Here is a 15,140-nt window from a genome sequence, read left to right on the forward strand (position 1 = left end):
GTTATTAATGTTCTTCTGGACGGCTGTTCCTCCTATGTCCACATTTTATGTGACAAGACATGTCTCTGTCAGAGCCTAAGTACAGGCATAATTTTTTCTCTTTGGTGGTGCCATACACTTTGTTCATTTTACTGATTGTCACTTAGCATACAATATTATAGTAAGTTACACCCTAAAAGAATAGGAGCTTGAAAACAAAGCTATCTTTTTTATCTTCAGCTGATAATAGATTATCAATAAACGTTTGCCGCACTATTGAATAGAGATTAAAACAGATCATTTGACTTGTGCAAGAGGTCTCAAGTTCCACCATTGTTTCCCTCCACACAATAAGCTTACACTTCTTAAACTCTCTACACTTCAATTTCAAAATCTGCAACACTGAGAAATAAATATTCACATATAGTGTTGCAATGAAAATTAAATTATATAACATAAAGCTGCTTCAACACAATGTCTTTAGGACAAAAAAAACCCTATAAATTATTATCATCACTATTTCTTCTAAACCATGTATACAAAAAGGATCACATTAACTTCAACTGAGTGAATAAAGAGCTGTAAACCTAAACCATCAACACGAACTGCCAAAGGGAAAAAAAATCACCTGAGTCCCCCAACAAAATTCAGGCACACCTCAGTGAATTACAGATTGCCAAATGGTTATATATCAGACATTGCAATAAAGGGATTCACAAGAATTATTTGGTTTCCTTGAGCATATAAAATTTATGTTGAAAATATAAGGGTGCAATAGTATTTTGTCTATATACCCTAAGTAAATATAAATAGTAACATGAAATGACATCCTTTTGGAAAAAAATTATACTAAAAGACTTACTCAAAAGCAGGTTGCCCTACACTTTCCAAAACGCTCGAGCGCGCGCGCGCGCGCGCGCGTGCGCACACACACACACACACACACACACACACACACACACACACGCAAAATATCTGCAAAGTTCAATAAAGGAGGCAGACCTGAACTGTAACTTCTGGCTTTTCCTTTTCTGCTTCTGTTTAGCAGAGAACAGTCTCCTATACTATGCCAAACATTGCTCCCCTCCCTGAGTCCAGGGGGTGGGAAGCAAAGGAGAATTAATATGTGATTCATGTGCTTAACTGGACCAAACCCAAGGTCAATAGGAAACAAACTACTTAGGAACCCAGGAAGAAGATAAAGGTGGGCTCTCTGTGAAAAAAGGCACCATGACAGTGAGTGAAATGAGTCAGAAGGAGAGGAACAGACAAAGAATTAGCTGTGGGATATATAAAACTCATTTGTGGGATATAAAAAAAAATACAATATGAGGCTAATACCCAAGGACAATAGAAACAAGGGCTAGGAGGACTGGTCCATGGTGGAAGCCTGTCTCAGATGCTGGGGGAGAAGGCAGTTGGGATAGAGAAGGGTCCACTATGACAAAGATAGCTGGAAATAATCACTCTGGATAAGAACTGTGCACTGAAAGTGGGTGAGGGAGCAAGCATGATTACCTTCCAGTATCTGTATAGCATAAAAGACGCAAGGGGGAGAGGGAGGGAGGGGTAGAGGGAAAGAAAAAAGAGAGAAACGAAGAGACAGTAAGAGAGAGAGAAAGTGAGAGATGAGAGAAAGAGAAAGAGAGCGAGAGCAAGAGAGAGAGCCATAGAGACAGGCTGTTGGGGAGGGAGGGAAAATGGGACATTGGGGGAGGAAATGTACACTGGTGGAAGAATGGGTGTTGGAACACTGTATGACTGAAACCCAACTATGAAGAGCTTTGTAACCCTGTATTTCATGGTGATTCAATAAAAATAAGTTTTAAATAAATAAATAAATAAATAAGAGGGAACTACGTAGGGGGGAGGTTCCTGACAAAGAGCTATCCTGAAACACTTTGCTTAGTGTTAAATCTTAGTTTAATGCAGAATGGAGGAGAAAGGAGGCAAGGGAAGCACATGCATTAGCCAGCAGAAATACAGAGAACTTTTCCTCTCTTGAAAGCAAATGCTTTGTCAGATAAAAGAAACCGAATTTTCTAGCAAAATGTACCATCCCTCCCCTTTTTGAAAATATCCATTTCTAAGACTGAGATGTTCTCCTGTTTCAGACACTGGCAAATTTGTTCTCTGTCCTGAGGTCTATGAAGGACTTAACTCTCATGCCCACTAGGTGTAGGAAGGCAGCAACGCTCACCATTAGATGAACACACTACCACCACACACGGGTGCCTCCTGGTCAGGCAAAAGTAAATAAAAATAAGATAAAAATGGCAGAGGATAACAGAAAGGAGAAAGAACTTCCTAAAAGAAACACTGAAGCGTTCAGCATGAGCCACACAGGAAGCAAAACCTTCTTCAGAGGGAACTGGCACAGCGGCCAATTGGCGGGATGAGGCATCAGGGAAAATCACCCTCATGGAAGACAGAGTCACAGACCCTCCCTCGTGTCCATGTACACACTGTTCTCTCTATCCAGACGTGGCATCTATTTCCCACCCCTTCAATCTGGCTCAATTTGTAGCCATTGTCACCAATAAAATGTGACAGAAATAGTGCTTTGTTTGCTCCAGGTCAGGCATAAAGCATCCTGGCAGCTTCCGTGTAGAGCCTTTCTGGGAAGCTCTGGCTAGACTAGGAAACGGGAGAGCACAGGAAAAGCGTCGGGTGTTCCAGCGGAGGGTGAGTGCCTGCAAGGTCTACTTAGAGTCCAAGTTCAGACTACCTTGGAGTCTCCCCTCCACGTCAGGCTGAGAGTAGGGGGCCTCTCCCTGCGGTACGTAAATTTACAACAAGAGAATCAAGGAGCCTTATTTCAAGCTGTCTGGACCAGAAAAACAAAGGAAATGAAGCCTTCACAACTTTCCCCCAGAATAATGTGCATACCCAGGCCTGGGATATGACTGTGACCTAGATTAAACATTTCTCTGAAGCTGGCAGACAAGCTCCGCCGGACAGAGACAGACAGGTATGCTGGCAGCGCCTGCACCCAAGGAACACTTCGCTCATACTCCTCCACGAGCTTCCATGGGAACAGAAATCTTCCTGGGGTTCATGCCACTCTGATGGAGACTAAAGAAAAAAAGAACGAATGAAGCACTCTAGTCCCCACTGACTATGCACCTCGCCAGATGGACAGCAGGGGGGAACGGGATGTGTAACGCACCATGCCAGCAGAGTATTTGCCCCAGCTCGTGCCGGTATATTTAACAAGTCTGGCCACGCAATTCATACTTCAGTACTAATTCTATAGCCTGTGCCCGAGGCAGGATGGCGGCTTGTTTACACAAGTTTCAATATTGTTATTAACATCATCTGGTGCTTTTAACTACTGTGCTACATTCGAATATGTTTTCAGTCTGGAAGGCCTAAGGACACGGACAACAGTTACACTTCAAAAACCATTAGACTCTACCTGATGTAAACTCGAATATGACCTTTGGGAAAATGAAACACAATCAAACTGCTTATTCCTTAGCGGCTCAGTCTCCACATGTAATGTCATTTAAGAATATATTAAGTTATAAAAAGTGCTATTTTGGGAGAACGGCACAAGTGACATTCTGAGGTCAAACTGAGCTCTATTTTCAGAGGATTCTATTGAGACTAGCAAAAACAATGGTTTACAGTTACTGAATCATATTTTCAGGCCAAATTCTTGACCAAATCCTTTTACATAAAGCAGCTTATTTAATCTTCACGACAAATTGCAGGAATGTGGCTGCCTGGTTTGCTGCACATCCGACATGCTTTCTTTTGTTGTGTGCACAGAGGTAAGCTGCTTCCTCAAGTCTCTCCTGCAGTCACGTGCAGCCATGGGGCTGAGTCCTGGCAATGGAATATGGGAGGAAACAAGGAAAGCGTGCTTCAGGCTCAGCCCACGCAACTTTGCCCAATTTGTTCAGGTTCTCTCATATTCCCCATTGGCTGGTTGATGGCAGAGATCTGCTACGAAATGGCAAAAACTTTGCAGTGAGGGTGATGCTGGGGGCAGGGAAGGAGGGAAGAGCTAAATCACCACGCTGGATGCCATGTCCAGAGTCCCCTCAGTATACAGTGCGTAAAGATGAGATAAAATTCTCTAGACCTTGTGGCTATATAGTACTGAGGGAAGGACACTTGCCTTGCATGCAGCAGACCCCAGGTTCAATCCCTGGCATCCCATATGGTTCCCCGAGCACTGTCAGAATGACTCCTGAGTACAAAGCCAAGAGTAATCCCTGGGCATCGCTGGGTGTTGAGCAAAAGCCAGGAAAAAAATTTTTTCAGTTCTCTAGCCCCAAATTACTGACATGCAGGTTAAAAAAAAAAAACAGTAGATAGAACTAGAAGTATTTGCATAAGCCTAGAGAATAAATGACCATGGTCACAAAACTGGTAAAATGTAATATGCTTGTATTCCAAAGTACCGTCCTTAGAATCATGCTATTAACTGCTGTTTGATATTCACTGTCACTGTCATCCCATTGTTCATCAATTTGTTCAAGCGGGCACCAGTAACATCTCTATTGTGAGACTTGCTGTTACTGTTTTTTTTTTGTTTTTTGATATTATCTTTCAAAATAAAATATTCATCCTATAAACCATAAACTTCTCCTATGCTGAATTTACTATATTTGAGGGAGTATAGAGGAAAGAAGGCCAAAGAGTATGACCAAGAGATAATAATTCATCTTCATCATCATCATCATCATCATCATCATCATCATCATCATCATCATTCCATTGATTGTCGAATTTCTCAAGTGGTCTCAGGTAATGTCTCCATTTGTCCTAGCCCCGAGATTTTAGAAGCCTCTCTTTACTTGTCCTTTCCAATGGTGCCTCATTGGAGGCTCTTTCAGGGTCAGAGGAATGAGACCCAACATTGTTACCAGTTTTCGCATATGAATACGCCATGGGGAGTTTGTGAGGCTCTCTCATGTGGACAGGAAACTCTCGGTAGCTTGCCAGGTTCTCCCAGAGGGAGAACTAGACTATAAGATGTCTGGAAGCTTGGTTTCATAGTCTCTGGATGTAGGCCATTGTTGGGATTACACGGTGCCGGGGGCAGTCCCTGGGTGTGACTGCCTAGCTACTAGAAATGGGGAATCTGGGTGGAAGAGGCCCAGTTCTGATCTGAGCAGGCTTGGAAGTCTCAGGCCCGGGTCCCACACACCTGGGTTCCTCTGCTGGTTCCTTCATGCGTGAGGCTCATCCCAACGCATGGAGAGGGGCCTTGAGCATGGCTAGGCTAGGCTCCCAAGGTCTTCGGCTGCAGGAGCTCTGCTCAGGGTGGGGAGAGAAACTGAAGCCCATCCCCTCTGAGAGGCCCCGGGGAAGACAGCCAGGCATGGGAGCAAGAGGCTCTCTAGTTTCTCCATCTCCTTACTGTGTGAGGGTGGAGTTATACTATTTAACTACCTTTGTATGATACCTCAGTACTTTGTGGAAGTTTAGAAGTTCTATCACACAATCACAATATCCCGTTAATCACCGATTTCTCAGGTGGGCTCAGTAACATCTCATTTCGTATTTTCCCTGAGATCTTAGAAGTCTATTTCGACTTGGCCCTCCTAAAGATGTTGCACTGGGGGCTCTTTAGGGTCAGGAAAATGAGATCCAACTTGTTACTGGATTTTGCATATGAATACACCATGGGGAGCTTGCAAGGCTGTCCCATGGGGGCAGGAAACTCTCAGAAGATTGCCAGTTTTTCCCAGAGGGAGAAGTAGGCTAAAGATATCGCTTCTGAGAGCTTGCTTTTAAGTCTCTCTCTGGATGTTGGCCGTTGATGGGATTACACACACCTGGGTTCTTCTGCCGGTACCTTCATGCATGAGGCCTGTCCGAACGTGTAGAGAGGAGCCTCCAGCATGGCTGCAGCTAGGTTCCGGTGGTCTTCGGCCGCCGGGAGCTCTGCTTGGGGTGGGGAGGGAAGCTGGAGCCCATCCCCTCCGAGGGGCCCCGGGGAAGACAGCCAGGCGTGCGGGCAAGAGACTCTCTGCCAGAAGTTCTATAGAAGTTATTAATGTTATATATAACCCCCTGCTCTCTCTCCCCCTGAAGAATCCTTAGTTGCTTAAAACTAAAAAACTTACATTATCTCTCCTAGTTTCTGTGTTCAAAATCCAGAAGAGGCTCGGGGACCTCCTAATGGGTTATACTCATGATGTTACCTGAAGCTCAACATATGAGACTTAATCAGCATGCAAAGATTCACTTCCAAAGTAGCTTACTCCTTGGGCTGGCAAGTTGGTGCTGCTGTCAGTAGGAAGCCTCTTATCTTCCCACAGGGTTATATGATTGCCCTCACAACTTAGTAACTTGCTTCCCCCGAATACAAGGCAAATTCACCGATGTCTACTATGACTAGTCCTCAAAGTCACACACTTACTTTTGTAGTCACATTGGGATCAAAATTTCGACTGATCATGAAATGAATATTGGGATTGCCCTTGCCTAGTACACAAGGGGACTAATACTAGGAGAAAGGGTGGGGAGCCCTTTGACAGGCTTGCCACCACAAGAATCCAGTCAGCTGGCAAATGCACATGTTTATCTAGAACAGTGCGACAAATGAGACAAGGTTCTTCCTTTCAAGGTTCTATCTTTCGTGAAGCATACTTTTTTGTTGAGAGTCAGTAAGTCAAATATAAAGTATTCTAGCTATGGAGAGCAATAGAAAGCAAAGTCAATGATAGAAAGCAAAATCAATGGATGGAAGTTCTGGAGGGTAGGACTGTCTTTAATTTTAGGCAGATACCAAGGCAGGTCTCATTTAAAAAGCTTGAAAGACTATGGTACATCTCTACAATGAAATACTATGCAGATGTTAAAAAATGAAGTAATGAAACTTGATTATAAATGGAGACTATCATGCTGAGTTAAATGAGTCAGAAGGAGAGGGACATAGAGTGATTACACTTATTTATGGGATATTAGGAAAAAAAACCCACCATAAACACGTAGTATGGGATTACTACTCAAGGACAGCATAAACAAGGTCCAGAAGGATTGGTCCATGGTTGGAAGCCTACCTCAAGTGCTAGGGGAGAAGGCACTTGGGATATAGAAGGAACCACTATGGCAATGGTCACTCTGGATAAGTAAGGTAAAGAACCAAACATAATAACCTCTTGGTATCTGTATTGCAAGCAATAATACCCAAAAGGAGAGAAGAGAGAGAGAAAAAAAGCAAAATTGGGGGTTGGGGAGGGGGGTGGGAGGGATACTGGGGACATTGGTGGTGGGAAGCATACAATGGTGAAGGGATGGGTGATGGAACACTGTATGATGGGAACGTGATCATGAACAGCTTTGTAACTGTGTATCTCATGTTGATTCAGTAAAAAAAAAAAAAAAGAAAAGAAAAGCTTGAAAGCGGCAAAGAAATGTGCCATGTATATACGCAAAGGAAAAGTGTTCATAGTACCAGAAACAGCAACTGTAAAGATCTTCGGGTGGGTGTGGGTGATATGTGTGAGAAACAAGAAGGCAAGGTGACTATTAAAATGCAATCATGGGGCTAGAGCGATAGCACAGCGGGTAGGGCGTTTGCCTTGCACGCGACCGAGCCGGGTTCGATTCCCAGCATCCCATATGGTCCCCTGAGCACTGCCAGGGATAATTCCTGAGTGCAGAGCCAGGAGTAACCCCTGTGCAGAGCCATGTGTGACCCAAAAAGCAAAAATAAATAAATAAATAAATAAAAATAAAATAAAATGCAATCATGGGGCAGGGGCAATAGTACAGCGAGGAGGGCATTTGCCTTGCATGTGGCTGACCAGGATTCAATCCGTGGCATCCCATATGGTCCCCCAGCACCTCCAGGAGTGATCCCTGAGTACAGAGCCAGTAGTAACCCTTGAGCATTGCTGGATGTAGCCCCAAAAGCAATATATCTATATCTATAGACATATATATATATATATATATACATATATATATATTTAAGCAACCGCAGTCATGGAAGAGGTTCCAGGAAATGTGCAGTGGCAGAAAAATATGTAAGATTTTCTAGGCTCTGATATTATCTCAGTGAAATGGGAAGCAACCAGATGATTCTTAGCAGAAAATAGATAAGCTCTGACTCAGCATTTCAAACATCTTACTCCGATACTGGTATCAGAATACACAGGCTAAGGTATTCTGTGTATCAGAGACATAATCTAGGAGGTTCTAGAAATGTAGAGATGACCATGTCTTGCATGGAAGTACTGCTGATGACCTGGTGAGAAGATTCAGATTCTGGATTTGTTTTGTATTTATCTAAGCACAAGCAGTTCATCATTCTAAGTAAAAGGAATATAATTTTAGAATTCACGCTTTTAAGTGGTGCTGGAGGTTCTGAGAAGCCCCTTTGGGATCTGATACTAGGATGTGAAGTAGGAAAGATGGGTGAAGCTTCACATGCTCACTTTACGTTTTATAAGGATAGCCCTGGTGGCACATTTCATCGTGTGTGTAGAGAGAGAGTTCATAAGATCAGAGAATCCCACGTCCTAAAAGAAAAGATAGTATACGCACACACATACAAGGATCCAACCTCCACTCCCACATATACAAACTGTATGAAAATACCAATTATGAAACTGAAAGACAAACTCTACAAAACACAACTAATGCCCAAATAAAATAGTTTAATATTCTAAATATAAAAATATATCAATACGTGAGCTCGAGTGATAATCTTGGAGCAAGCAAGGCACTTGCTTGCTGGGCTGGACTGGGGTTGGAACACATTCATGAGTGCAAAGATAGATTAATCAAGCCCTGCGGCCCAAAAATCCAAGATAGCAATCACATAAAAAATGGGCCAAAGTTTTTCACAGTGAGGTGCACAATGAAAACAAACCCTCCTTCACTGGGTTGCTGTGAGGATAAAATGTCCTCAAATATCTCCTTCCGGTACCTGTATCAGATACACAGGCAAAGGTGGGAACAGAGACATAATCTAGGAAGTTCTCTAGGAATCCAGAGATGATCATGGTCTGCATTATAAAAATGCATTACTGCACATATAAGAAAAATGATCAATGAACATCTCTTACTGAGAGCACCCCTGGTGCTCCCACTGTCACTGGGTGATGATTGTCACAGATATGACCACCACTATTGGCAGCTTCACCACAGCAGTCCAAGAGCTAGACCTGTAATGCAAACCCGCAGCAACCCTCAAGGGCCATTCGCCACTCAAACGACCAACACACCATACCTTTTCATGGTTTTCAATGAGGATCTCAATGACAATGTTCTGAAATTTGATGTCCATGATAGCTGCTACTGTTTCTTCCTGGGGCCTCAGCAAGGTAGGTCCAAACACCACACCAAGGTTTGCCACGGTCATCAGATTCTGTTTGTGGTTGTTAGCAACACTGAGAGGAGAAAGAAAAGGGACAAATGGGAAAAACCATATAGAAGAGATCGCTGAGTTTCCCATCTGCCTATCCTTATACTATTCATCTGCTAGGGGCCAGACCTCAGGAGAAATACGGATGCCTTAGGAATTCAAAGCAAGATTCTCCCAACGTATTTTCATCCATTGAAGTTTCAGAAAACTTTCAAACAGGTTAGTCCTCTCTCTTTTTTAGGATATGATACTCATTATTTCTATTTTGCTTAAAACAAACCAAGCAAAGCAGCAGCTTTCCAAACTGTGAGCCTTTCTCATGTGAATTCCTGTTCTGCAAATTTAGGAAACTGCTAATTTCTCTTAGTAACAACGTTTATATTTGGCTGTTGATTTGGCCACTGTGATCATTAGCATTCTTGCTTGTGCAAATAAAAAGTTCTGACAGCTTAAATATGTTCACAAATATAGGCGCAAAACAGACCTAATTTTTAAAACAGGAAGATGTAGACATTTACTGCGGTCAAGAAATTCATTACTCTAGGCCGAAGATAGTAAATCCCCATCACATTGAACATGTGGTTTATATTAAGTGAGACTTAACATAAACAGGAGTAAAAACACAGTAGTGTATGTCCATATATTTGGCACAGGCAGGGTCAGTAGTAGCTGGGTCTCAGTCATTTACTAAAACAGATGTATATTTGTGGATAAAAAATTATTTAAAACATATATATGAGAGCACCATAATGTCATAAAACTTGTTCATTTTTCGGCAATGCACATAAAAATATACAAATTATCTACTGAAAACAAGTAAAAGTTAAGGTCATTCAATATTAAGAAAATATTGGGGACTTCTCTAAATCACCTGTTAGAAAAAGGAAAGCATTCATGACTAACTGGGAATTTTAGAGAAAAATTGGTCAGAGATGGCAGTTTACACAGACATACCTCCCCAAGATTTAATGCTATTTATACTGAGCATTTTCACACAGTTCTATGAATGCCTACACTGTTTCTCTTGTAAACTTATATTCTGTAGGAGGAAAAGAATTTCTACTGCCTTAAGTGCTGATTTTGAAATTGAGACTTTACTGAAGCATTACATCAACGAGTTTTATCAGCAGATGTGTACTTTTCTATAATTTCCTCAGGCTGAAAATCTAATTTCATAAAACTTCCTTCTCCAAAAGGAACACGGAGGATGGCTAGGTGTATGAACTTTAAGTGTGGAAAAGAACAGCAAGGTTGGGGTGGGGGGGAATGCTTTCTTATTACTAAGAAATACCCAGTGAGATTTGCTATACCAATATCCTGGCCTGAATTTTGTACATGTGTTTTTCAAACTATTTTTGAGTTCTAGCCAAATTTTCTGATTTTACTCAAGAGTTTTCCATACTTTCCCAAACTGTATTACATGTAGAGTCTGGAAGTGTTAATGCAGATGTCCAGTTTAACTTTGTTTTTATTTTGTTTTGGCTCTCCATACCAGAAGTGCACAGGGAAACATGTGGTTCTGGGGATCAATCCCAGATTTCCTACATACAAAGCATGGACTCAACCCTGTGAACATCTCTCCAGCCTGGCAGATGGTACGGTTCTTCTCTGGCAAGGGGGAGAGTCTTTGATTCTATGCGCCTCAATCAGCAAGCATGCACATATATAAGCTGCTACAATACCGTTAGTTTCAACATCATTTTCTATGATGAAGAGGATTCCATACTCATAAGACACCCCACCAAAATGTGAGGAGCCCAATGAGAGATGTATGGAAGCACATTAAAATTGATGACCAACATTAAAAATTATGATTTGGAGGTGATAGTTTTTCACTATAGTGCTCTACCTGTCTCCAGAGTCTATACGTGCTCCTACCAAGTCATTCTTTGAGAACTACAATGGACTTATACTTCCCTGGGTTGTTGAAGAACATAATAATAGAGCACACATGAAATATTTTGCAATAATTCATTTGATTGCATTGTTGATAGTGATCATTAGAAGCTCTTGATAGGTTCCATTGTTTGAAACACAAAGTCCAAAAGTTTTGAAATAGCTCACCTTTTCTCAACTCATATCGAAGGTCATCTCCTAGTTCTAGCTCCCTGATCAAGAGATTCAATATGTCTAAACATTGTAACACTGGGTACCTTATCTATTCTTTATAGGGGTGGCAGGCTTGGGGTAAACAATACACCTATTTCATAAGGTTTCTGAATAGATTAAATATAATGGAAATACAGATTACTACCAAATTATTCACTATCATCCCAGGCCTCTCTGCTTTTGTCATCTCTCTGCCTAGAATGTTCTTATTTTTAATTTTCTTGGGCAACTGCTGATGTTCAAGGTTGAGTTATATGGCTCCCTGCCTTCTGGAGTTTCTATCTGGTCTTCCTTCTATACCTCAACAAAGACAGAAGTATAAGTCTGCTGCTCTAATTATTACATGCAATTAATATTCCACTGCTGCTTTAGGAAAGAGACTGTGCTTATTTTGTTCACCAGGACTGAGCAAAACACATGGCCCAGAAGAATTTCTGAGTAGAAATACAATTATGCTCAATGTAGTTTCATACATGCAAAAACCTCAAAGTACTATTGATGATTTTGGGGAATGTATCTCAACTAACCAAACCTCCCTTTCGAAGTCAAGATCTGTGTTCCATTTCTTAGACTGAATTAATGACTAGTAATTATTCTGATTTTCAGGCCCCAATGCCCAAAGGCATTTGGAAAAAGGGATCGGTAATTCTACACAAGCAACTCTGAATATAAATAGCCTTGAGGCTACCCAACACAATTAATTTCCTTTTTAATTATCCATCTTAGTTTAGAATTTTAAAAAAACACATTGATCTACGTCTTATGAAACACTTTTTGGGAAAAAAAACTTCACCTTTCATTACCAACTACCATTATCTATTGACACTCTGAAATAATAAATTGATCTGTCATTTGATTACTTCTGCTCACAACGTGGTATGGCTATGTTCATTACTTTAGAATGAATTATTAATGGTTCAAGATCTCTATGTATCACAGAGAGAAAGGCCTAGACCTTGCCTCGATTGGCACCAGCCATCCATTATATTTTAAAGAATTTACAGAGGTGTGGGAGGCAGACTGGCAGAGTACTGGGAAGCCTGGTCCAGCAGAGGCCACGGGACTCATTCATTAGTGAGGTCTATAAAACACCAAGAGCCAGCCTTCTGGCTTGGTAATTGAGCTGATAGAGTTCCTCTACATACAATCCAGAATGGCATGTTGAGTCTTGACTTCAAATCCACAAAAAGGAGTTCCTTGTAAACTGCACATTCCTTTGAAGGGGTTTTTGAGTGTCTTTCAGATATCTAGGTCTACATGAACAATTTTGTGGAGAACCACCTACTATCCTACTTTGCAGAGTCCAAAGACAGTTTCACATGTCATTTTTAACTGTTGAAGGCCTAGCTCCTCTGTGACCACTTAAAGTTAGCTGGATCGCCAGCTGAGAGGAAGGCTACCTCCTGAGGGGCATTCCTTCATAGAAGTTGTCGGGGAATTTGTACCCAGTGTTCCCTGCTGTGCTCTCCTTTTGAAATGAATGAGGAGAGAACACAGCCAAGAAATATGGCCTTGACTCAAGGGCTTCTTGCAACCTTTGTTGAGAAGCATAATAGTTGGGGCCTCTGACTCAGTCTGACAGTCTTTGGGGGGCAGAAGGAGGCAAAGTGCTTCCAGATGAAGAGGGTCATGGGGAGAACTAGAAAGAAACCAACCTTTGGAGGCCTATAACGGAAAGACTCCATGCTGTCATAGGGATTCCATGTGTTTTCCTAGAATTTATATGGGTGCTAGAGCACTGTAAGTGCTAAGCAGTACCTCAGAACCACAGACCGGCCCTGCTGTATTCCAACAATATGTCCATTATGGGTTTGCAAATAGGCTTCATCTTGACATCTGCAGTGTGGTATGGAATAAAATCAAAGCCGAGACCTAAACTCCACTGGGCACAGTGTGGTGACATCTTAGCACTATCTGTGATGCACTGAATGGGTAGAGTGACAGCACTGCACACTGTCTGCCTTCTTTTATTTGTTCACATCAACACAGACTTGTAGGGTATTTTTGAGTTTACAGAAAACTCTACATCAACTCTTAATGTTTATTTACCCTTAACTCTAAAACAATAGCTCTCAAATTTACTGGCAATGGTAGAATACATATATTCTTAAGTAATGTTTTACTAGTTTGCATTTATATATAAATATATATATTTATATAAATATAATATATACATATAGATGAACATAAACACATAAACAAATATATATGCCAGATAAAATTTCAGAAAGAGTAATTGGGATTCTTTTTTGTTCTATCCTTTTTAAAAAAAATGACTAAAATTAATTGCACTATGTCATGACCTGCAGTTTGAAAAATGCTAGTCCAATGATGTAAATTACAATCTCTTGTTAACAAATATTTGAGCTCTCATTTACAGACATTATCTCTCATTTACAAATAAGGGGAGGTAGCGCTACGGGAGTCAGTTGCAGTACAGTGGCTGGAATCAGCTATATAATACTAAATGGATGTCGGCAGACAAATCACTTGGCTTCTCTAAACCCATTTTCTCACCGCACACCAGGAGCTATACCCACTCCGATAAACTTTTACAACTCATTTGGCATAAAATAATAGCTCAGTAAGTGACTTTGTAAGTGCCATGGTACTTGTGAGGCAGTGATCACAGTAGTGGCAGAGGCAGTAAGAAAAGCAATTTGAAACCATACAGTGAAATCTGGCCCCTGGTATCTAGCTCAGGAACCTCAAGTGCCCTGTTTCTATGCGAAGTAAGGAGGTCCCTCTCAGGGGCTTTCATCATTGCTCCTACTTGTATTTCTTTTCTTACTCCTCTTTCTTTCCTTCTAAAAGAAAAGTGACAACTATTGCAAATCTCGAGCCAAATTTGTAATGCATTACTTATTTTCCATCACTTCCCCTATAAGTGACTCTGGAAGAATAGATAGAGAGCCTTACAGGAAGTTACAGCCAACCCACCAAACATATTCTGTCTACAGGGGCACCACCTAGCTCCAGTTCTGCCTGGCAAATACTTCTGCAATCCTCCGAAGCCTACTTTCCTCCAAAGCCCAGCTCAGACACTCCTTGGTCAGAGGCCTGTCTCCTCTCAGTGGCTTCATTCAGAGGCAATTCCATGGGACAGGTCTACACTGACTTCCCTTTATACAAGCACCTTAGGAGGGTGCTGCATCATGACCATGGAGTGCATTCTCTGCAGTCCACAGGCAGAGAGTGGGGAGGTCTCAGTACCAATCCTGAAAGTGGCTGAGTGGGTGGGCACCAAAATTGCAGTAATTATCACCCTTCCTTCTACTGCATTCTCAGGGGTAGAGAAATGCCAAGCTCCGGGGCTGAGAAGAATTAGGTGAAAATGAAGCTGCTAGAAATACAGTTTTGTTTTGCTTGGGGTTTGTTTTTGTTTTGAGTTACTGTGGCTAACTGGCAAGTTTGGTTTCCAGGTTGTTAATCTGGTTCTTTTCATCAACGTCAAGTTCATCTTTAATATATAATGGGAGTTTGTGGGGGTGGTGGGGAATCCCCACCATCCCTGGCTACCTGCTTTCTACTTGGTCAGAGAGAGAGAGAGAGAGAGAGAGAGAGAGAGAGAGAGAGAGAGAGAGAGAGAGAGAGAGAGAGAGAGAGTGTTGCCTGGATACCATCTGGACTTGGTACAGCCGGACCAGGCTGTATAGTGCTGAGACATCTCTGCCAAAGAAACTCATCCGAGTCGTAAATATAGCTCTGCTGGGCCGCC

The 15,140-nt window shown here is 41.8% G+C and overlaps 1 protein-coding gene across 4 annotated transcripts in view; it reads right to left on the minus strand.

Annotated features, from left to right (window-relative positions):
- Window positions 1–15,140, minus strand: part of ARHGAP26 (Rho GTPase activating protein 26) — a 486,560-nt gene that overhangs the window by 122,310 nt on the left and 349,110 nt on the right. For all 4 annotated transcript variants that reach the window (XM_055141710.1, XM_055141709.1, XM_055141708.1 and 1 more), the window contains exon 18: window positions 9,179–9,338. In XM_055141710.1, the coding sequence (XP_054997685.1) occupies window positions 9,179–9,338 (160 nt within the window). The remainder of the gene's footprint in view (window positions 1–9,178; window positions 9,339–15,140) is intronic.

Source organism: Sorex araneus, chromosome 6 (genome assembly GCF_027595985.1).
Source record: "Sorex araneus isolate mSorAra2 chromosome 6, mSorAra2.pri, whole genome shotgun sequence".
Taxonomy (NCBI): Eukaryota; Metazoa; Chordata; class Mammalia; order Eulipotyphla; family Soricidae; genus Sorex; species Sorex araneus.